Here is a 25,525-nt window from a genome sequence, read left to right as displayed (position 1 = left end):
GAAACCTCACATCTTGAATGAGCGTGTATGTTATATGAAGTCAGTCCTGGAAGGCCAGGAAACAATTACTCAGGAAGCATTTTCTGAGCACTTACTTAATTATGGGTCAGGGCAAGTGCATGGAAATAATTTTTGCTTTATTGAACCAAAGGATACTACCTGGGCAATTAAATATAGTTTTGTGTTCTGTGAACTAATCTCAAATTGATTTTTCCCCCTAATTTCCTTTCTAGCACAACAGTTCAAAAATCCTACAATACATTTGATTTCTTTCACATTCAATACATCAACAGTGTGTCTTAAAGCTTCATACCTGGTCACTGGGGGTGGTGGGCAGAGATCCAAACTCTTTAATGTACTTATCTGTTTCTTTGGCAAGTTGGTTCGTATATTGCTGCTTCTGTTGCCTAAAATGAGAAAATACACATTATAGCAATAGAACTAACACATTTCTTTAAGTTACAACTCTGCCACTTGATTCAACCCTGATGAATAGTTTTAGAAAAATCACTTTTTTATAGACTGGCTCCAAATTTTCTCTATGAAAACAAAATTTTCAGGTTCTATTCTTTCATAAATATTGAACAAATACTATGTGAAAGGTTCTTTACTCACACATGCAGTAACCAAGCTCTGAGAAATAAATCAGCAGCCATTTAGAAAGGAAGATGACAAAAGCCAACAGGAGATTGTAAGGTGTATGATGTTTGAGATTTGGTGGCTGTGGGAGCCTTTGATGTGCATCCCACAATTGGGAGGTCAGTTGAATAAGTGAAGAAGATTTGTTGTCTTTAACTCTGCCCAGTTCCCAGGTCTCAGGGTACAGCCAGCCTCTCATATTTCTCTACCTGAACATTTATATCCTATACTTAAAAAAAAAAAAAAAAGCGGAGACGAGTAATAATACGAATTTACTATTATTTAAGTTTGCTGTGGAAAAAACAATAGCACTTCTCTGTAAAAAGAACAGAACAGAGTAAAAGAGGTAAATTATATAGCTATTTATATCTATCTTGCTAGCTAGCTTATGAAGTAAAAACTAAGATCTCTAACTAAAGAAATTAGCACTAAAAAAAAGCCTGTATTAATGTGATGCTTTACAAGTCACAACATCAGTACTTCTCATATATATTATCTCTCATTTTAAACATGTATTGGTCACACTTAGGATCCTTTAAAATAATGATACTATGCAAAAATATGTTTTAGTATAGATATCTGTATTTGACTGATAAGGAAGAATTATACCCTACTTTTATATATTTACCAAGTGCCCTATCTTTAATATGCCTTTTAAAAATCTTTAGAAAAAGTAATATAATTAAAATTCTAAAAGAAGACTTTAATGATGTCTACATATTCAGAATCTCCACTATTAACCTTAGCAAAATATTATTAACTATTAAGAATTATGGTTTCTATTCCATTTTACTTTATTTTAATAAATGATGGTTTATTATTTAGATTTGGGGCATGTTTAGCTCCTTGATATCTATCCACTGCAGAAAAATGCAATACAAATTAGAAACAACTGCAAATTCCTGTACTTCATAAAAATATGAATTACTATTACCTATCTCTTAATTTCTTCTTTGCAATTTTTCCTTCTGTAGCTAATGTTTGGCATATCACTTATTACATATATATTACTTGAAATTTGTAGCTGTTAACAGTGCTGAACTAAGATTTAAGATTCAGGTTCAGAATAATGTTGGGCAAATCATCAAACCCCAAACAGACATGTTTTCCTTATAAGCAAAATGGAAATAGTTCTTTTAATCTATCTAGCTCACTCCAATTTTGTAAGGTTCAGATGAGAAAATGTGTAAAAACACTCTGTAAAATCTGTAACACATGAAGTATTATTGCTGTTTTTCTAATAGCATGTTAATTTATTCAAATATGTACTAGATAACTTCATTACAACTTTTTTTTTTTAAACAGAGGCTAATGCTTTCTGAAATTCAAATATGTAAATATAAACTTTTAGGGGCCTAGTTCATATTGGATATGCATTGAATCTCAGTGAAATAAAAATCATCATATGCATTGTTAGCTATGGGAAGTGAATCACACAAGTAGAGAAGCTCAGAGTACCGTTTTTCAAAGCCATCAAAAACAACCTATTAAAAGGTATAAAAAAGCTAACCAAAGAAGTTCTGCTTTGATAGAGTAAGCCAGATCTTTAAAATAAAGAAAAACATCTGCCCACTCTGGACAGGAAAAAACCTACACAAAAGCTTAGTACAAATGAGGCAGCAGAAAAACCTTATTAATTTTCCATTGTTTTCTCCAATAAACATAACACTACACACTATCAAAGGAACATAACAATAGGTGGTTTTTCCCATTTCCTTTTTCTTGTTTAATTAATACTTACAGCTGCTGCCTCAATTCAGGTGAATCTTGAGGTGTTCCAAGTTGATTCAGAGTCCTCTGTATTTCTGCAGCTATTATGATAGAAAATAAATGTGTAATTGTTACAAATGTTAGGGCAATAGAAATTAATACAAACAATAGGACAGTTAGAAAAAGACAGAAAAACAAAGAGATAAATATAAGAAGTATTAGTTGAGAAACAAAAAAGAAATGGTTTATTCAAATCTAATTAGTGACAATGGACTAATTTTCAAGATTAATTAAATTAATTAAAACTCAAGATTAGAGACAATGGATTTATTTTCAAGAGTATTGTGTGGGGACCTTACCATGTGAAACGGCAATTATGAGCCAAAAATATTATCGTCTTCCCTATTCCATCAGAACATTTAGTACAATGGCACATGGACTTTCACGTAACTCTACTGGCATAAAAATTGTAAGGAAAATAATTGTTACAATTACATAATTCACTGGGATATAAAGTGAATGAATTATAGTTAATAAATGAAGGGGGAATAACAAAATTAGAAAAATTATTTTTCAACTATGTAATAAGTGATTCAAGCAAAGATCAAAGGATGCTAAAACCATAGGGATACTCACATGACCTCAAATTATCATCACACAGATGTCACTACTTTGAGTTAACTTTATCGAAGATAAATCTGTTGCTTATAAAACAAATGATCAAATTTAGGACCACCAATGGTACAAACTAGCATTATGAGCCTCCTGACATAATGCAACACGAAAGTCACAATATGACCTATATATTTTTCTTGCCAAAATATTTAACCCAAATCTAATCATGAGAAAGAAATCAGACCAAATTAAATTATGGGCTAATCTACAAAACAACTGGCCTGTACTTTTTAAAATGTCAATGTCAACAAAAGAAAAAAAGTATGAAAGCAGGAAAGCTTTCTAAATTAAAGAACTAAAAAACACAAAATACTAAAACACCCAGTGTATGATTTTTGACTGGATTCTGAATCAGGAAAAAAAAAAAAAAAGACAAACCCACAAAAACTATAAAAAAGTTGAGGAGACAACTGGAGAAACTTGAATTTGAATCTGGAGAGAGAGAGACTAAACAAAAGTTGAAAAATGTCAGCAACTGGTGAACCCAGGTAAAGGGTATATAAAAAATTCACTGTACTATACTTTTACTCTTCTGTAGGTTTTAAATATTTTATGCTAAGTTCACCACTCAGAAGTCTATGACCACTATAATAAAAAAAGGGGCTCTTTACAAAAGGGGAGGTCCTAGTTTTACGCATTTATATACACAAATAAAATGTCAAGTAGAAACAAGTTGAAAATCCATCTCAAAGTAAGAAACTTTCACACTTCCAAGAACTAGAGAAAAATGATTCAACCCACCCATTCTTTTCATTTAAAATAATCATTTATTTATATAGCTTAAATGCTTTTAAATAGTCACTATTTATTGATATTTATGGGATCAAAGGAATGACTGTATTCCGAAACACAGGATAACTTTTTTTCACTGAGGATGATGTAATAAATATTGGTTTCAAGTCAAAGATGAAAAATATAAATACTGGAGAGGAATCATATAGCAACTGTTAACCATTCAGCTACTTACAAAGGAATTTCTTTTTGCAGTTCTTTTCGGTAACAGATTTTTCTTTTGTGAGGTGGAGGAATTTTGTTTGCTGTTTTATAACATATGGCGGCTTCCAATTAGTTACATATTTCCTTCTTAACCTCAGCAGATTTTCTTGGGCTACCTTATAGGGGTTTAAAGCTTTTATTTTCAAAAAAAGTATGTTGATAAGACAAACTGATGCAGGCATTTATCACATATCTAGAGGGCTCTTGTCTTTTAAAAAAGGTCACAATAAGTGAAAAAAAAAATAGATTGCTCAATAAATGACACCAGGAAAACTGACTAACCACTTGGGGGTTAAAACAGAGAACTCTAAAAAAAAAAAAAAACAGAGAACTCTAGCTTACCTCATGAAGTAAAATAAATCTGTAATAAATTATTAATATAAGAAACTATTAAACTGCTACATAAAACTATAAAAATGTATTTATTACACAGTCTTATTTATGATCTTGGCATGAGGTATAAAATATTATCCAGGTATGATATAAAACTAAAAACCATGAAGGAAAATATATCAAACTGGCAAAACATACACAAAATTTTAAAATACTATATGAAAAATATGTATCTACATCACAAATAAATAAAAGTAACGTGTGTGTGTGTGTGTGTGTGTGTGTGTGTGTGTACGTACACGGGAGAAAATACCTGCAGCATATAATGATTTATAAAGGGGTTAATATCCCTAATATAGAAAAGAATCCTATAAACTGGAAATATAAAAATAGCTCAATGAAAAATGGGTAAAAGGTATCATCTTAAAATTATAACAAGCAAAAAAAATATGAGAAATTAAACTTCATTGATAATCAACACATATCAGATTGGTAAAAATCAAGAAAAATAAGCAGATGATAATATAATTACAATCAAAAGCCTTGAAAAAGGTAAAGACATAGGAAGGAGCAATGTCCGTCATGTAGAAAGAATCAGAAATAACTGAGAAAAGGTCAGACAAGCCAGTACAAAAATCAGCCAGGAACAGGAACTTTAAAAATTGGTAATATTCACTGAAAACATGAATAGCAAAAGAAAGATTGAAAAGAATATCAATCCTGGAAAGGATAAATAACTTTAATGTATGAACGCTATATAAAACTGTTGCGCCCTTAAAAAATTTAAGTAGACATGCTTCTGATAGGCCCAGTGGGAAGGAGCCTAAATCTACCAAGTGGTTATTTCCCTAGTTTTTGTAAACAGATACACTCAGCAACCCGTTTTCACCCTTTCTCCCTGAGTAAGGGCTTATATGCAAAGGAAGAGATAACCGGGAGCCCCTGAGGGCGCAATACTCCAACAAAACAGAAAACCAGGAGCAACACCTATTCTTGTGTACTGCTCAGAAAGGCCTCCAAGACCTGAGAGGCTGAGCAGGGTGAAGCCTCCCCTATTCCCCTCTTCCCATTTAACTGGCCTGTCTGGAGGATGCAGAAGGCAAAGAGCTATGATGGCTAGCAGAAGCTTATTCAAATGGTGACTCCAACTGCAGTGCTCCTCAAAATGTGATCTATTTACTAGAACAGATCGTCACAATCTCTGGCACCTTGTATAAACCTGCTGATATGGTAAATACTTTTTGCTCCACCCTAAAAAATAGAAAACATGAGAAGGAGTTTGTTTTCAACTGGATGGGATGGCGTAGAGCCTTCACAGTCTTATCTTAGGGTTATATATACTCTTTATCTCTGTACTACAAGTTAGTTGTCAAGGTTGTTGATCCTCTCCTCTAATGGGACACTACACTAGTCCAACACACTGCTTACATGTGCTTTTAGGATCTGAAAGGCAAGAAGCAACATGCACTCTTCGATGCCTTGGAAGGATGGAAGTATGCCAGTAGATAGAAGATAAATTCCGTGAAAATACAGGACCCTGTTTCTTTGGTGAAGAATCTCGGTCCATTAATCCGTATGGATCACTGACATACTCCTGCAAAGTAAATGACAAATTGCTTTTCTTTGCAGTCTCAAATACAAATAGGGAAACAGTGCTTAGTGAGACTTTTTATGTGGCTCCAACCCATTTTACTGAATGCCCCCAAACGTTGCCAGCTCTGGCTTCAGCTCCGCAAAAGAAAAGGCTATCCAGCTAGTTCAAGTGTTGGTACAAGCAGCTCTACAACTTGGCTTTAATGACCCGGTTGATCCAATGGTAACTCAAGCGCCTGTGCAATTTCAGAGTTCTGTATAACACTAGTGGCAAGTCCCACTAGGAAGAAAAAAACCCACAGGAGTCCCCCTTAGAATCTTGGAGCAAAATCATGCTCTCTGGCAAACCAACGTTATCTTTTGAGGAACAGTTCTAGTTTTGCTACTAAGCCCTGGATAAAAAGTAAACAGTGGTATACTAGGTGACCCAGTGACCTGAGCTGCCTGCTATGTATTAGGTGTTATGTTATCTTGTTAGTTTATCTCTTTCTAGATTTTGTTCTATGTATGTTAACCAGCCTGCCCCTCACCCCAACATCTACAGCACTTGTTCACTGGACTAATAAACCAGCAATGGTTTAAGAATAAAAACCACTTGTAGGCTCACCAGCTGGACTTCCCCTTTCTCAGATTAACATGATTACTGGAAATGCCATGTACCGATTTGCAGCAATAGCGTCAAAAGTAAATAAGTGATGTGGCGCCATCTATGGGGCTATGAGCCAGTCACCCAGTGGCAAGATGATGACACTCCTTCCTTCGTGGTGGAGGCGGAATTTTATACTCACTGAAACAGCAGTACTGTGGATTTTGTTATGCTTCTTCTACTGCCCTCCCCCCCATGATTCTACCAGCTTCCTAATCCATATATTAGTCACAATCACGGTATTCTACACACCGGTGCTTTTGATCAAGATATTCAATTTACAGAGAAAAAAAAAATCAACAGAACTTCCAAGGACAATGGGATTCCTTGGTCTCCCAGTACTCCATTATCTGGAAGCTGCTGGACTTCTAGAATTTTTAATGGCCTTTTGAAGACCCAATTACGGTGTCATCTGAGAGACAGTGTCTTGGGAAGGTAACCTGCAGCCCCGTGGGACCTTTACGCTCTCAAGGAACCACCACTCCTTGGTGCTGCTTCACCCACAGCCAGAAAGAACACTCAGATTTAGGAACTAAGGGGCAAAAGTGAAGGGAAATAGTTCACATTTACACCTAATTACTCACTTGCAAATTTTCTTCCATCCCTTGAGGTGATTTACAGACAATCTCCAAATAAGGAATATAATCACACCTCCATCTGGTAGAAGCAGAGGAGGAATGGACTGGAAATCACCCACTAGACCTGGCACTGGATGCAGGAAATAAACAGGCCTTGGTCCTACCCATCTGTAGAGATGGGAGAGGAGTTCAGGTTGTATGAGTGAAAGCGGTACCATGTTAGACAGGGGCTTTTTAATTTTTTCAAGCTTAAGTATGCAAAAAGGGAAATATGTTCATTATCGGAAACAAAAGGTATGAACTATAATGGACATTTATTTTTGGTCATCTGATACCCCAAATTCTTATTACATTGGCTCTTTTTGGCTTATAATACCATGACCACTGGGAAGCATCATTACAGAACCAGTCTTAGGGGAAAAGACTGGTTGTTAAACTAGTCTAAGAGTCTTTGGGCTTTGCTTACCTCCATTATGAGTAACGCAGGTGATTAACAGTCAGAGTCCTAGCAACAATCACAAAAAGAAAGGCCAGACTCATAAAACAAGCTACTTGTAATCAAAAGCTAGATTTACTTAGTGCTATTTAGGTTTCATAAATATTGAAGTTCTTTACAAGTCAAATGCTTTAGCTGACAACCTTCTTCTCACTCTGAAACCATAATTTTAATAACACAGTATCTCATAAATTGAACTTTCTTAGAAACGCAACCATTATGCTTTGCCTAACAGAGTGCATTAAATTAATGACTGCTAGATGTTTTTCATGAATACAAATGTAAGACAAGGCCCCTTACTCTCAGGCAGCATGTAATCTAGAAAAGGAGAAAAAAAGGTACATTATATAAATGTTATAATAATGTTCCAAACGAGGACCTATTATATAGGCATTCAATTGAAGGACAATCCAAAAAGCCTTAACAGAGGTGGCATTTGTATTGTTTTTGAAGTAAGACACTAGACACTTTGTTTTGGAGAGTCAAACCTCTAATACCATACTTAGACATAACTTGAAATGATCAGATTACTGACTGGTTCCCCCAACCACAAGGGTAAACTCCTTAAAGGCAAGAACTAGGTATCCATTGTTCATTACTGTATCTCTAGAACCCACCATATTGTTCACACTCAACGAGTATTTTTTAAACTGAACAACAAAAGAGCATTAGAAAGACTGAATCCTATATAAGAAGTCATATGTATTTCTAAAACACAAGGCATATATAAGAAGAAAGCTAAGAAAGGTAGGTATGCTCCTTTATTACTCATTCATTCGACATGGTCCGGCCATCCACTATCCACTGGGCACAGTGAAGGGTTTCTGGACATCAACACTCATTTACTTGTATATCTTTACTTTGTATAGCTCTAAACTTGAGGATCAAGTAAACGTATCACCTGATCAGGTGATAAAGGGCCTATGGAAACATAAATTTGAAATTACTGAATCAAATTTAGGAGAAATATTATATGGCATTAGTTCAATTCTATTATATACATGAAGTTGAGAACCAAACAGAATAACTGATTTATCCAAGAAACTATGGCTATTTAAGTAGAAGAGCTGGGATTAGAATATAGATTTCTTAGTTTCTAAAACAGTATTTTTCAGTGTGCTAAAAGGGCTAAAAGTAAAAGGCTTTTAAAAAGATCATTTCATAATCCAGCTGTATGATAGTTGCCAAAGCAAACAAAGGAAAAATAAGTCTGTGCTAACTTGGAGTAACTTAATAGGAGCTGAGCTGAGATGCTTAGGTGTTGCAAGTAGTGTTCAAAGTACATTTCAAGTCCTACCAGTGGACCACAAGGATTCTTCCGCCCTACTGAAGCTGATCAGGAAATAAACACCTGTCCTTTCTTCAGGTCTTATGAACTGGCAAGATTCCAGAGACATCAATTTACATATGACCAGTATTACCCTCTTACACCAGGGTCAGCCATTTATGACCTGTCGGGGCTTCCAGCCTAGTTTTATACAGCCCTCCAGCTAAGAATGGTTGTTACATTTTGAAAGGGTTAACAAAAAACAAAACAACAATGAATACACAAGAGACCATACGTGGGTAGCAAAGCCTAAAATGTTTACTATTTGGCTCTTTATAGTAAAAATTGGCCGATCCTTGTCCTAAACTAGTAAAAATTCCTAAAACTTTGTATTCACAAACTCAATTCAGTATGGTACTTGAGTGTACTAAGTACTCACTATGTTGTCTGTTTCACACAAAACTGAACAATGCTGCAAATCTTCCACTGAACATGCGTGTATACTAGGTTGGATTTCTGCAATTTTCAGGAAGAATGTTACCAGTACATCACAGGTGCTGGCTTGTATGGGTTATTATTTTCAATTGCTGCTCTTCTCACATTAATTTAGAAACAATTATCATTACTTTTTCATTGTATTGGATGAACATTTTTGTAGAGTAACTCTGTTGTTATCAATCTATTATTTTATTACTCTCCAGTTTTTGACTATCTCCTAGTTTTAGGATAGTGGTTCAGAGGATCTCTTGCCTTACTCAAGTTGACCATGTTCAAAAATGTTTAAGCAAAATTAGTTTAGAGAAAGAGAGAGGGAGATAAAAAAGAGGTTTCTAGGTAGATGACAAACAGGATGGTGATCTGGAAAAACTGATAATCATTCCTAGCTTCTTCCAGGTCATGTCTACTGGGTTTCATTTCATTACCTTGCCTGGGATACTGTGAATTTATGAAGCAGTCATATTCATTTTTATTGGCATATGTCTAATTTGAAAGAAAAAAACCCTGTGAAACATAAAAATTAAGGAACAAATTTTTTACATAACCATAAACAGTTACTTGAAGAAAAATTCACCTGATACTGATAAACTGAGATAGGATTAAATCAAGATGCACCTCTACAACAATAGAATGAATAAATTATTTTTGCATTATCTACAATCTGCAACTATTTGCACCATTACTTCTAGAGAGGTGACTTTACAGTATATATTACATTTTTCATGACATAAAGATAACACTATTTCCTACACATCCAGAAAAGGTGCATTATTATTTCCACAAAACCCAAACCATCCCCTTTCTGGCTCTTCATTATTTTCAGTACCAAACACCCATTCTGTTCCACGTGAGTCTGCTGCCATCTAGTGGATGGTCTAAGGAAAAAAACGCTTCATAGCAAAGGGTATTTTTTTCTGCTGTACAACTGTAGGCAACAGTTGGCATCAGGGGCTGTGTAATGTCACCACCTGTCAGAGTGCCCTGGGGACCAGGGAGGATTATGTCTGACCACTGAGAGTGGGTGGGCTTCCTGGGCCAGCCCTAACAGGCACGTGTGCCTTCAAAGAAATGTCTCCAAACAACGGAGAACAGAATAAAACTACTTGCTCTTTTAGCACAAAATATCTGTTGCTCAACCCAAAATAATTCACAGTTGAAACTGTCAATTGTAGAAAAAAAAATAATGGTTATTAAAACCCTTGGACAAGTGGTTTTGAGATTCTGACTTGGTCTCACCCACATCACACTGAGGAAGAAGTAGAGTGTAACACTGACCAGCAAGCAGCCTGGGAGCCAGACAGTCTGATTTGGAAATCTGACCTCACTTCTTGCTGGCTGCTGACCTTGGGCAATTGACCTCATCTTTCCAAGCTATAACTGCCTCACCAGTCAAGCAGGGGGGGGAATCACCTCTTCCTCAGTTACGATGAACTTCAACTGAGGACAATGTATGTAAGCACCTTGTACTGGAAACAAAAACAGTTCAATAAATGAGAGCAAACAGTATGAAGTGGCTTAATGTTTTTCTCCTGAAAGTCAGAAATGAACAGTAAGAATATTCTTATTAATATATATTAATGTGAACCATGCTGTAGGAGGGTGTTGAAACTTAATAAACTCTGATACAGTTATGAGAATTGTAGAGATAATGATAAATATCAACTGACACAAGACAGTTATAACCCCTAATTAGGAGCGAACCCAGCTACCACCTGACAGTGACATGTATACACACAAGTAAGAAACTGAACTAGAAAAAAAACCCAACTAAATATTAATAAAAACAAATTCTGTTTTAGACAACTCCTCACCTATCAAACACTCTATTTTAAAGGGTGGGTTGAAATATTACAGACAATGATATATATAAAAACATTTTCAAAATGGCATAGATTTCTGTAAGAACACGAGATGCTATTACTGGTAAGTTTACTATAATCAGAGTTAGAATCATTAGGTTGGGCTCATTACACAGTACAAGGTGCATAGGATAATGTATCATGAGAAAATATATCAGCTAGTTGAAAATAAGTTTCAACACAAAAAGGTTCTGAGAAAAGTAATCAAGTGAACTAGGTCCCAGAAAAGTATATTATAATTCTAAAAAGCACATGTTAAGTAGAAAAACTCCTTAGAGAATCTGAAACAAAGCTACTAAAATAATTATGGGCTTTTTTCCAATAGGCTCTCTATCTCATGCTCTGTCTTGTGACCTGAATAGGGAGCTTATCTTCTCTGTGGGTAAAAGAACTGATGTGAACGGTGGGGAGGAAACTGAAGGATCTTCTAAAGGATGAGTCTTGAGCTGAGAAGCTCAGGTGAAGCCTGCGCCTCGGGGCCAAGCCTGCTGGTTTACTGTGCCCTCCTTCCTGGCACTCCAACACTTGCAGGCAAGTCCTGCTTCCATGAAGCAATCTCCCATTTAGAACACATTTAATTTTAAATTTCTCATTGGTTTTCTTTCCAAATACTTAGAGGGAGAAAGGCACACAGGCTAACAGAGTAGAAATTTAGGGCATTTTAAAGCTACTGTAGGCTAATAAAGAGTTAAATCTAAAGTCATGATTCTTAAAAATGAACAAAGTGCAAAAACAAGCCATTTGAAAACTGTATGTAAACAGTACTTCGGATTTCTAAGATGGCCAGAACACTGCAAGCTCTGTCTTAGCAAAGATGTTCAGTCCTAACATCTTATCATGTGGCCCTGCTCAGCTGACCTGCTCAGAGAGAGTCGAGAATCGGGAGTAACAGAGGTCAAGAGGAGGACGTGGCCCCTTGAGTAGGTGATCTGTGTACTCAGCTAACACAGGGGGATTTGCCAGCGGGGCAGCCTTACTCCTTGCGGTTCTCCAGCCTTCCTGAGCCCTCCTTGGCCCTCCTCACCTCCTGGATGTTTCCTTCCTGTCATCCACCGGATGGCCCGACAGTCTGCTCCAAAAGCAGCCTGAGTATTAGCCATGTGAGGAAGTTCACCTCCAGCTCATATGGCAGTGATTCCTCAACTGTTTATCTCAGTCCGAATTTCTATTCAGTTTTTTTTTTTTTTTTTTTGCGGTATGTGGGCCTCTCACCGTTGTGGCCTCTCCCGTTGCGGAGCACAGGCTACGGACGCGCAGGCTTAGCGGCCACGGCTCACGGGCCCAGCCGCTCCGCGGCATGTGGGATCTTCCCAGACCAGGGCACGAACCCGTGTCCCCCGCATCGGCAGGAGGACTCTCAACCACTGCGCCACGAGGGAAGCCCTCTAATCAGTTTTATGTGCAAGGCCCTGCTGCTCACATGTTTTTGCTAAAACACTGCAAATGGATTTCTGATTCCTATAGGAACATGGTACAAGTTTTTCCCTGAATCTTCCCTCTTCTTCCCTCCTCAAGCCATATAGAACAGAGAGGCAGGAAAAAAGAAAACCCATGTAAGCTACATTTTCAGAGAAATTAAGACCACAAAAGAATTCTCAAAAATATGTACATGTGGCCAGAAGAAACAGAAAAGAGCAGATCGTGAGTGGGAAGCCATGGGGATGGGATAGGAAACAGGGGTGCTGCAGAGGAGAATAGGGGAGGCAGAACGCCAAAATGTCACCAGCAAGTGTGCGCCACCAGGAGATGATGGTGATTCCCAAGGGGGACCAGGGCAGGGCTGACAGGAAGCAGACACTCTGCTGAGTGAGGTGGAGAGCAGAGGCTTGGACCATGCTCGGGGCCCCAGGCTGCTCATCTCTGAAAGTGTCACCTTTCCCTAAGAGGAAGGGGATGCCTTATGCACTGGGGAACCAATGGAGTGACAGGGGGATGTCTGGACTGGAGGGGGAACTCTCCTACGTCAGGCTAGGTTCTGAGAGGCAGAGGGGGAAAGAAACAGTGCCTCAGGGCAGTGCAGAGAGGAAGGAGCCCGAGGGCACAGCCTGGGCACCCTCTCCCTTCACAGCTGTCTCCTGCCAGGAAAAGCAAGCTCACTCCACTGAACAACAACCAAGAGAACAGAAAGAGCAGCCATGCAAAAGATTATATAAAACTGTGGAAAAGAACAGCAAAACTCGCTACAAAGAAAATGCAGCAGGAAAAAATGTTGCCGCGGAAGTGGATAAGGTGAAAATTATAACCCAAAATAGCACCCTTTTTTTTGTTTTAACTCAGTGAGGCAATTGCAATTTTAAAGGAAAATCACAAAACAGCTCATAGGCAAGATGGCCAGATAATAGGCAGCAGCGAAGCAGAAACTAGAGGAACTCAGGGAAGAAAAGAGAAAGACAAATTCAGAAATGAAAGGAAAGATTAGATGCACAGAAAGCATGAGCCCCGTTAACAGTTGTTGCCATTTTGGGTTGCTCAGGCCACAGCCCTTGAATTGCTGATGGCTTTAGCTCCTAGCTCAATGTCACTGTCACATCCTCTCTCAACTCCTAGTGATTTCAATACCCATGCTGATAATCCTGCCACCATCCTGGCCTCATTTCTTTGCACGCTTTTCTCCAAATGATCTTGTCCTCCACCCTCCCGTAATCACACACTCCAAGATCTTACCAAATGCCTTCTCATTACCAGCAACCGTAACTCCTCCATAACCTTAGTTTCATACACACCACTGACGAATCACCACCTCCTGTATGTCTAGCTCTCTCCCACTGGCACCCTGACCCAATGAGCCTCTGACCCACCCAGGACCTAGCATCCTTTGGTCCTGCCACTTTGCCACTTTCCCTTGCATGACCTCCCCTTCCCGCCATGTCTTCGCTTGCCTCCTGACCCAATTTAAACGCCACAGTCAGCTTAAATGTCATCATCTTCACTCTCTTGCTTATAGCCCCTCTCTCCACTTACCTTAACCACATGACAAATCCAAAACTCTAGTTAAGACCAACACTGTGCTTCCTCTATTATGTGACTGTGCCATATGTCATTTAACCAAACCTCTGTTAATGGAGATTTTATCCTAAGTTTATAGGTTTAAAAGTTGGGGAACTTAACCATTTATGCTGTCTCTACAAATGAATCCTTCTGAGTTCTATTACACAGAGAGAAAATAAAGTGTAATGCTGACTAGATGAGAACATTCTCCTATATATGTATCGACTTTCCATTTTTACATGCTCAAAAGGCTGGTTCTACCCAGAGTAGAAGCCTGAATTCTTACGATAGCCTGTAAGGCACCCCCCAGTGCCCCCCCCAGCCCCTACTCTGCCCTCTCTGTGCTCTGCACACACTGACCCCTCCTCCACTCCTCCAACACCCAGGCAGGCTCCCACCTCAGGGCCCCTGTACCTGCTATCCCCCCATCTAGAACATTCTTTCCCCAGATACTGAAGGGTGCATTCCCTTACTTCCTTTAAATACATGTACAACTATCATCTCCTCAGTAAGGCCTATCCTGGCTCCCTGTGTATCCCATTTAGAAATGCAGCCCCCTCTCCAGGATACCAGATCCCCACTGTTATGTTTTCGTTAGGGTGCTTCTCATAACACTTAACACCTCCTTCCAATACACTATTTACTTATTTATTTTCTGTCTGTCTTCTCTCACTAAAGGTTAGCTCCATAAAGGTAGGTATTTTGCTTGTTTTATTCACTGAAATATCTCTGGCATCCAGACGGCGCCTAGCACATCACAGATGCTTAATACTCATGGTATGAATGAATGCACATAAATGCACAATGACCTGGTACAATATAAAACATGATCCAAATGCATAGTGTTATGTGAATCAGACTGTCCTGGGTTCAAGTGCCAGCGTCTCCATAATAGTTATATGAACTTGAGCAAGTGACTTAACCACTTCAAACCTAAAATTTCTCATCTGACAGAGTTGGCCAGAAGATCAAATAACAATGTACAAAAAACACATTCAAAATACCAAATACGAGGCACAGAGTAGACAGTTAGCAAAGAGAGCTAAAAGATACTAACCTACATACATATCTTCCAGAATGAGATTTTTTGTTTTCAGAATGAGATTCCTGAGTAAAGCAGGGTGTACAGGCAATACTCTACAACTAAAGTCACTGGATGCATTTGGGCCACGCTGCCCAGCTCTCCTCCCCCACCTCAGCAGAAAGGCAGTGCTCTGAGCACTGCCAAGTAAACAGGCCTTAGCTGGATTTTTAGCTAAAGGCTTCCACATTCCCCAGTAGAAAAATAATAATCCACAGGCTACGAGGGGATCTTGGTGATGTCTGCAGGCATTCTCCTGGGACGTTAAATGGGATGAAGAACAAACTATTCCAGAGAAGTTGGTGGCCATACTCATATGAGTAATATGCTACTGCAACAATGGTTTCTTCAAATAATGATCATGATAATGACACTATAACAAGAAAGATGACTCGAAAAGGAAATGTCCCAAGACTTACAGAACACCATTTTGTATGACCGTTGGTTTCTTCCAAATCAATTAATATGCAAACCAATTAATAACTGCTTTAAGAAAACACCCAGACTGGAGTAAGTATAAACGGCAATATACTCTTTAATGAAAAATATTGCTTATTAATTGGTGAAAAACAACAAAAAAGTGTCAAAGAGATGAGGACAAGAATTGTCAAAACCATTCCAGGAAACCAAAACTAAACAGCCCAGCCTGAGTTTTGTTGTCCTGCTCTCACACCAGCACTGAGACAACTGAACTGTACGCACAGGCAGCATCACAGGGCAGCTGAGCAGCACTTACACAACTGACCACGAACTTTATTTAATAAGAGAAGCCACTCTGTAATACAATTACTGAGCATATTGAATATATTTATAGTGGAAAAAGCTAACAATAGTTAAATTAATTTTTAAATAAGAGTCTGGAAACATATATATGAAAATTTTTATGGTATAATCAGCACCACATTTTATTTATACAGAACTCAGAGGAAGGATTCATTTGGGAGGCAGCATAAACAGTAAGCTCCTCAACTTTTTTTTTTTTTTTTTTGCGGTACGCGGGCCTCCCACTGTTGTGGCCTCTCCCGTTGCAGAGCACAGGATCCGGATGCGCAGGCTCAGCGGCCATGGCTCACGGGCTCAGCCGCTCTGCGGCATGTGGGATCTTCCCGGACCGGGGCACGAACCCGTGTCCCCTGCATCGGCAGGCGGACTCTCAACCACTGTGCCACCAGGGAAGCCCACTCCTCAACTTTTAAACATATAATTTTAGGATAAAATGTCCATTAACAGAGGTTTGACTCCTGCGCAGTTTCTCAGAGCTATCTGAAATGCTGTCTCCTGGGCTACAGTCCTCATTTTGCCCCAAATAAAACTTAACTCACAACTAAAAAACAAACCAAAAACACCCGAAAAAAAAACAAAAAAAACACAGACGTTTGAGATGTATGGCAAATTCATATAATAACAAATTATGCAAGCAACATAGAAGAGAGAAAAAACAAGCAGCAAAAAAAAAAAGGTATAGTATTATCCTATTTTCATTAAAAAAGAAAGAAGGTAATTATGTATAAATATTTCTGGAATCATTTACATTTGCTACTAAAGAAAAGAATATGCAAGTTGACTTTAATGCTGTTTTCCTCAGGTTGCCATTGAGGAAAAGCACTCTGACAGGTAAGAGATTTTGGTAGATAAGTGCTGAAAAAACAACTGATGTCACACTGTCAGTCCTGACTTATCTTTATGATCATTATCAGTAGTCGCTTCAAATAGAAGCAAATCTTATAATTAATGCATGTTTAATAAAGGTATTTCTATATTATTATGCATTAACTATTCTTCTTAATGTGCTATTTAGTAAGTGAAAACATCTTTCGGAATCTTGAGTTTTTCATAAAAGTCAAAAGAAGTTAAAATAAGTATCTCTTCTTCCATTCTGTATCATGTGATCAATAATATCTTCCTAAGCACAGGAGTGCACATTACTTTTGAAATACAATTAGTTACAACAAACTATAGAATCTCGGGATTCAAAAGCAAACTTCACCATTATCTGGGTTTCCCATAACTTTAAATCCCAGTGCATCATGCCAAGGAATGCAGGGCTGTATTTAGTTTGTGAGGTCTGCCATAACAAAATACCACAGACTAGTAGCTTAAACAACAGAATTCTATTTTCTCACAGTTCTGGGCGGAGGCTGGAAGTCTAAGGTCAAGGTGCCAGTGGGGCTGGCTTTTCCTGAGGCTTCTCCTTGGCTTACAGATGGCCTCCTTCCCACTGTGTCCTCATGTGGCCTTTTCTCTGTGCCTGGGCGTCCCTGGTGTCTCTCCTCTTAAGGACACCAGTCATACTGGATTAGGGCCCCACTCTTATGACCTCACTTAACCTTAATTTCCTCTATAAAGGCCCTATCTCCAAATTCAGTCACACTGGGGGTTGGGACTTCAACAATACGAATTTTGGGGGGACGAAATTCAGTCCATAACAAGGACCCTGACAGTGCTTATGTGAGAGGAAGGTTAAAAAACAGTACTAATGAGTAAAAAGATACCTGTTAAGTATGTTTGACCTAAGCTCAAACACCTGTATGAATGAGTAACTTGTACCAGTCCACAGCATCCTTGGAAAGCCCTGCTGGAAGGACCACTCATATTTGCTGCAACTTCTTCCTACTCATCTCTTAACTGCCCTCCTTAATATCATACAGAAGGAAGGGTGACCCTCTTCCACCTGACACCCCTTCAATTATTTGAAGCAGCAATCCCAGCCCCCCAGAAGTGTTCCTCGTACTTCCAAATGCTGTGTGTATCAATGGATCATAGTGTGATTTCTGTACCCTTCTCATTCCCCTCTCTCTTTCCATTATTCACATTCAACAACTGCTTCTTTTTCAGAACTGGGCTCACAGAAAGGTAGAAAGGTAACGTGCCTTTCCTTTAAGATTTTTCTTCCTTTTTTCCCCCCATGTCATCCTTCTGCAGGGGCTATGCTAATCGTCTGTGTATTGTTCCATTTTTAGTATATGTGCTGCTGAAGCGAGCACTGAGATTTCTTTATATAACTTGTTTCTTCCTCATTCAGGTGATTTTACATTGCAGCCAGGATTTCTGAGAGCTTCCCATCTTCTCAAACCATGTTCCTTCCCTCCAGTGTCACATCTTGTAATCACAACATTCTCTTTTTTGAAATTTTCTATTCTATCCTTTCTGTTCTATCCTTCATCATCCAATAAATCCTAACTAGCACCTGTATGCAAAACTCTTGAGAGACATAATTCTGCATAAAGGTACGATCCCCAGCCACAGAAGAGATTACAGACCCTGGTAGTTAAGGGGAAAAAATGCTGGCACTTAAAAAAAATTATAAAGATGAAATACAAAAGAATTCACAAGCCAGCATCTCATTACCAAATGAGTGAGGGGAGATTGCTGCCATAAGGTCAAAGGAAAGAAAAGAAATAAACTTATAATGGTTACTACATGCGAGGCACACTTATCCCTACTTGTTGAAAATAGATAAATGTAGTTTAGATACATTGGGTAACCTACTTGAGGTCATTCACTCCAATTTTATTAAGGGCTGACTCATGGCCAGGCACTGTTCTTACAGTACAGAGCTGTGAACAAGGTATATTAAGCCCTTTCTCTTCAGGAGCCGCCGTTCTAGTAGGGAATGCAGAAAATAAGTAGGCAAATGTGGTAGTTTAATTTACTGATCAAAGGCATTACAAAAACAAACTGGTTGGGCTTCCCTGGTGGCGCAGTGGTTGAGAGTCCACCTGCCGATGCAGTGGACACTAGTTCGTGCCCCGGTCCGGGAAGATCCCACACGCCGTGGAGCGGCTGGGCCCGTGAGCCATGGCCGCTGAGCCTGCGCATCCGGAGCCTGTTCTCTGCAACAGGAGAGGCCACAACACTGAGAGGCCTGCGTACCGCAAAAAACAAACAAACAAAAAACTGGTTAATGAGAAAAAGAATGAGTGGAGGAACAAAAATGATAGGTCAGGGAAAACATCTCTAAGGATGTGACCTCTGGGCTAAGACCTAAAAGCCAAGGAGAAGCCAACTGTGTGAAGATTCGGGAAGATGTCTGAAGCAGAGGAAAAGTAAGCGCAAAGGCCCTGAGGTAAGAAGGAGCTCAACTGTTCAAGCAGCAGAAAGGCAGCCAACGTGGCTGAAATCTGAAATCTTGCAGCTGCAAAGGGGAGAGTGGTAGGAGTTGGCAAATGGGGGCAGGATCAGATCTGGAGGGTGTTGTGAGGCATGGTGGGGATTTACATCAGATTGTGAGTGCCACGGGAATCACTGCAGAGTTTCCAGCTGTGAGATGGCATGGTCTGACTGATTGTTCACCTGGGCTATAGTACGGAGAATAGACTGTAGACAGGCAGGAATGGAAGCAGGGAGAACATTTTGGAGGCTACAGTCATGCCGAGAAGAAAGAGCAGCAGCTGCGACCTGGGTGGTGACAGCAGAGATGGAGAGAAATGGACAAATTTTACAGGGAGAACCAATAGGATGTACACTTAGGTTGCAAATGGGGAGCAAAGACACACAGTACTAGGGATTGGGGTTGTAACCAACGGTAAGAAAATTCATGTTCAGGACAGAGGCATGTAGATGGTTCACATATAGGAGCAGTGAGGGACAGAGCTCCCTGGAGCATATTTTAAAGTTTTAGTTCATAAAACAAACAGAAAATATTCAGTCATAAACAGCACTCGTGTTCAGTCATGTAGGAAAAATCACCAGAGAGAAGAAAGGATGGTTGTTCTCTGTTCAAATTCCCTTGGATATGACATTAATTTCCACTCCTAGCTCTGTTCTATGTCAACACCTTAGGTATGAAGAGAATCACAACAATGAAATGAAAGCTATTAAAGCTTTTCTCCTCAAGGGGAAAAAATTCAACCAGGTATTTTCAGACGTGTGACGTCAGAAGTAGATATAACAAAGGGCGTTTTAGGGGAGGGAGGAGAGGAGGGAAAGAGAGAGAGAACACGTTTTCAACTCCTTTCCCTCTGTAAACTGCCTTCCTGTCCACCAGACCACCCCAGGAAACAAAAGGTAACACCTCCAATTCCTCGGTAAATATACAGTTCCAGTCAATTCATTAACTTCTCAGGACTGGAGTTCTTTTGATAAAGAAAATTTGCCCTGGCAACCAAAAAGGAGAACTCAATGATACTAGCTTCCCTTTTCTGCAGTCATGTGTTAAGGTGCAAAACTAGTGTCCCTTTCACCAGACTGTAGTTAAAAGAACTGCATTCATTCTCAAAAGTATAACAACAAAAGGGCTCAAGCTTTTGTAGAGATTTTATTTTTCTTCTCAAAGTCCTAAGGACCTTACAGGGACAAGAGCCAAGCACTGATCCTGCCTAATAAACAATAAAAGGACGCACACAGAATGAGAAGCTAATTGCAACACAGAGAAACCAATAATATTTACTTCAAATCTAAAGAAGTCTGTGCTGGACCAACAACTTTAATCTATAGGAGATAAACGATAAAAAATAAAACAATTAAGATTCAACACAGACCTTTTTCAGTCACCTTCTCTTAACCTTTATAACATGGGCTTAAGTTCACACATTTTATGCCCCTCTAAAAAGTTCTGACTTCTCAAATCTTCCGGAACAAACACATAAGCACATATGACATATCATGCATATTTCTGCTAAAAAGCAGAAAACTTCTGGACTTACACATTCCGCTGAGTATATTTTATAAAGTTACCAATGGATCTATTGGGTTCATTTTCCAAAGGCTAGCTTTTAGCCACTCTCTATCTTCCTTTTTCATTCTTTTTTTAAAATACATTTTATTTATTTATTTATTTTGGCTGCATTGGGTCTTCGCTGCTGCACACGGGCTTTCTCTAGTTGCTGAGAGCAGAAGCTACTCTTCGCTGCAGTGCACGGGCTTCTCATTGCGGTGACTTTTCTTGCTGTGGAGCACAGGCTCTAGGCACACGGGCTTCAGTAGTTATGGCATGCGGGGTCAGTAGATGTGGCTCGTGGGCTCTAGAGCACAGGCTCAGTAGTTGTGGCGCACGGGCTTAGTTGCTCCGCGGCACGTGGGATCTTCCCAGATCAGGGCTCGAACCCGTGTCCCCTGCATTGGCAGGCAGATTCTTAACCACTGCGCCACCAAGGAAGCCCTCTTTTACATTATTCTTTAAACCAATACTCAAATGCCAGAGTTCTCATTAGCACTGGTAAGATTTACTATAATATGTACGTATGGGAAAATTTTATCTCAACGACTGTGTTTCATGGTCAGCTGTGGTTATTTCTATCTATCAATTTCCTGCAATTCATAACTTAGTTACTTCTGACATGATTCACTCCAGAATCCCTTGTGACCGCAACTCTCCCACCTCCTAATACTTAGATATGTAACTCTTAGTGGAACTCCACTTGTGGCTAACTTGTGAATGACTGTTTCCATTACGGGAGTTTAAAAGCATGCATGATGGGTCCAGATATGGCAACTGGTTTCTTAATAACAAAGAGAATAATCCTGCATATGTCAGAAGAGCTTTCAGGATTTTTTACAACTTTAACTTGGTTAAAATTATAGCCTGTTAAAGTTGGTACAGACCATAATCCGGCCCACAAAAAATGCATAAGAAAATCATGTCTTGGAAGGTAAAACAACTTACTCAGGCCACACTGCTGTTGGATGTGATTTCGGGACACCAGCAAGCACGCACATACAGCTTGCCTAATTAGAAACTTTTCCTATTGTCCCATTGATTTTCTTAGCTCAGCTACATTCTGGAAGTCTGATTCTAATCAGGGAATTGCAATATACATCACAGTGGGACACACTGAAATTTAAGACTATAAATGCAAATGTTGGCAAGGATCTGGAGCAACACAAACTCTGATACCCTGGCTGGTGGGAGTACAATCTGGAACCACTACTTTAGGTAACTGTTTACCTGTATCTACTACAACTGAACATACATATATCCTATGACCCAGCAACCCAATTCCTAGACACACATATGAAATAAAAGAACATACAAGAATGTTCAGCATTGTCCATAAAAGCAAAAAACAAAACCAAACAAAGCAAAAATACAGAAACACTCCAAATGTCCACCAACTGTAGAAAGAATAACTAGATGTGGTATACTCGAATACAGTAATGAAAACAAATGACTGACAGCCACCTGCAACAACACAGATGAACTGCACAAACCTAATGGGAGAAAGAACTTCAATATAAAACATATTTCTTGATTCCATTAGATAAAGTTAAAAACTAGGAACATTAATCAATGACATTAGAAGTCGGGACACTGGTTACATCTGGAGAGTATGGAGGGGGCTCTAAGCATGAGAAGGGCTTCAGGGGGCTGGTAATATTCTATTTCCTGACATGTGTGGTGTTGTAACATAACTCACTGAGCTATATACTAATAATTGGTATACAACTCAATATATATAATATGCTTCTATTTTTTTTAAGTTAAAAAAAACCAATGTTTAATTATGTGATGGATTTCAATATATTTATCTGCTTCCTTCAAAAACACGAGTTCTTTCTGTGTGTTCCGTGTGTCCCAAATCCATTTTTCTGTATTGTGTGTGTCTGTTCCAGGATGAAGGGCCCCTGTGAAATATCCTACTCTGGTTCACCTCATATAATAGGCTCAGCATTTTCAACCCACAGAGGCTTGCTTATCCTTGTCCTATATGTCACAGGTAGGAGCCTGTCTCCAAAAAAAATACAGACGGATGTTAAAGGGTAAATGAAGGGGATATGGGGATATATGTATGCATAAAGTTGATTCACTTTGTTATACAGCAGAAACCAACACAACGTTCTAAAGCAATTATACTCCAGTAAAGATGTTAAAAAAAAAAAAGGTAAATGAGTAAATCTCCTTTCCACATACTGCTCATGAAAATGGTACTTAAAAAAAAAAACCTTGAGAACTAAATCTGAAGTTTGAGAACTAAATCTAAGCATGTCTTTGATGCACTATGATCTTCTAGACCTTGGATAACAATCAGTTTTATTTAGATGTCGACTCCAGTCTATTGGGAATGGTTGCCTGGAACACTGGGTTGAGAAAGATTTAATGCTGTGTTAGGGCCAGTGACAGAGAATACTGTCAACGCCAGGGCAAAGGATGGAGCACAGACATCTTGCCGACTCAGAGTCAACAGAACTCTTTCTCCCCTAGGATAAAAATAGTTTCTTAACCGTTTTAAATGCTCCACAGAGAAATCTCTAATAAAGTTCTAATTTATAACATCTGTTTATTACTTATACTTAGAAAGTGATATTATTTAATACAATTTTACTTCTAATATATTTTACATTTATGTATTTATAGTATTTAAATATTTTATGTTTAATATAAATTACATTATTGTGATGTGGTTTAAATACTTCACAAGTAAAGTAAATCAATAAGACTATAGGTTATTTTTTTAACAAAAAGTAGTTTAACAGGAAAACAAAACCACTTAAGTTTAAAAACATTTTGTTTCATCTATCCTACTCTTTGCAAAACAGAACTGCCAGAATACTATTTTAAAAACTCACAAAATTCCAGTCTTACTAAATGTTATTCTTGGGTTCCTCCAAGAATCAAAAATCTTTTGATTGCTATTTTTGGTATAAATTAAACCATACAACTCAATATATTTTTGGTATAAATTAAACCATACAACTCAATATTTTACAAGTTTTTGTTGATCTTAATCAAAGCTAAAATGAAAATAAACTTTTCCCACTGCAGTACTCAGGAAGACTTTAGCTTTAGTTGAACAGATGCACATATTCTAAGTCCAAGGGGATTACCTTACTTACAGCACCTTCTCTTTAGATTTCTTTTGTAAAATTAGATAATTTGTACTGACACAAATTCAAAAGATGCAAATGCAGTGTGAAGAGAAGCACCTAATGTGGTGCAAAGTACCATCTTATTCAATCACATCCAGTATTATTAGCATTACCAGATGTAGAAAAAAGTGAACTGAAATTTCACACTTCTCCCTTTCACTTCCATGTGATTTCTGCATAGCCCTTATCAGTAATACACACTGGATGGTAGGTTAGATTTTTAGCAATAACTTGCTCTACCGAAATCTAAACTTCCCATCATTTAAACATTGAATCTTAGAATTAAAAATATACACCGTGATGACTGGTTTCACTAAATTCATGAACCCAAACCTCAAATGAGTAATCAAACTGCCACACAACACTTCTCTGCTTCTGTTTCCCTGGTACATCCATTCTCTCAACTGTCAAAACTACAAGTAATGCATCTTCTCTTCTTTCCATAAACTTCTAACAACCTTCCCTCCCATTCTCTATCTGATGCCTTTGCCTATTTTATTTAGAAACACTCAGACAGACACTTTCCATCTTTACCCATCACACTCTGCACCAAATCTGTACAGTAGATAAAAGGCAAACCACTCATTAGTGGTCTATTCCCCATCGCCTCTCACCTTCAAAGACAATTCTTTTGCAAGTATACTCTCACTAGAGTCTCTCTTTTGTAGTGGAAAAAATGTACCTTTTCTTTGACCCTCTTCCTATTTCCATGGTAGAATCTACTAGTTGCCTCCTAAATACTGATTTCTCCTTTCTCTCTCAAGTGGAGCAGTCCCCATTTTTAGTGAGCACATTGCAATACAGCTAAAAGATGCTTTCAGCTTTCCTAGTAGTGGATGTAGCCATGTGACTGTCTAAATTCTGGTCAAGGGGCTTCCCTGGTGGCGCAGTGGTTGACAGTTCGCCTGCCGATGCAGGGGACACGGGTTCATGCCCCGGTCCGGGAAGATCCCACATGCCGCGGAGCGGCTGGGCCCGTAAGCCATGGCCGCTGAGCCTGCGCATCTGGAGCCTGTGCTCCGCAACGAAAGAGGCCACAACAGTGAGAAGCCCGCATATCGCAAAAAAAAACAAATAAAAATAAAAAGAAATAAATTCTGGTCAATAATATATGCAGAGGTGAGTAGGATGCTAGGAAGTCTCTTTAAATGGAAGAGGTCAGTCCTTCTGCCTCCTCTCCATCTACACTTGGAACGTGGATAGGAAACCACCTTTTTTTTTCTTTTTTTGAATTATCAAAATTTGTGAACCATCTTTTTTTTTTAATTAAAAAAATATATATTTTTACCTTTTGACCCCCCCCCCCCACTTCACCCATTTCTCCCACCCCCTACCCCTGACAACCACCAATCTGTTCTCCA

The 25,525-nt window shown here is 38.7% G+C and overlaps 1 protein-coding gene and 1 non-coding gene across 5 annotated transcripts in view; both read right to left on the bottom strand.

Moving 5' to 3' along the window:
- The window catches only part of STX7 (syntaxin 7), a 52,660-nt gene that overhangs the window by 16,843 nt on the left and 10,292 nt on the right, over positions 1–25,525 (bottom strand). For all 4 annotated transcript variants that reach the window (XM_033407074.2, XM_004263818.3, XM_033407079.2 and 1 more), the window contains 2 exons: positions 2,381–2,450; positions 314–407 (listed from right to left, as the gene is read on the bottom strand). In XM_033407074.2, coding sequence (XP_033262965.1) covers positions 314–407; positions 2,381–2,450 — 164 coding nt within the window. The remainder of the gene's footprint in view (positions 1–313; positions 408–2,380; positions 2,451–25,525) is intronic.
- On the bottom strand, positions 18,237–18,343 carry LOC117197198 (U6 spliceosomal RNA). Its single transcript, XR_004477738.1, has one exon. It is a non-coding gene; the product is annotated as a U6 spliceosomal RNA (small nuclear RNA).

Source organism: Orcinus orca, chromosome 12, assembly GCF_937001465.1.
Source record: "Orcinus orca chromosome 12, mOrcOrc1.1, whole genome shotgun sequence".
Lineage (NCBI taxonomy): Eukaryota > Metazoa > Chordata > Mammalia > Artiodactyla > Delphinidae > Orcinus > Orcinus orca.
The sequence above is the reverse complement of the archived record's forward strand: the minus strand, read 5'-3'. Positions and strand labels throughout refer to the sequence as shown.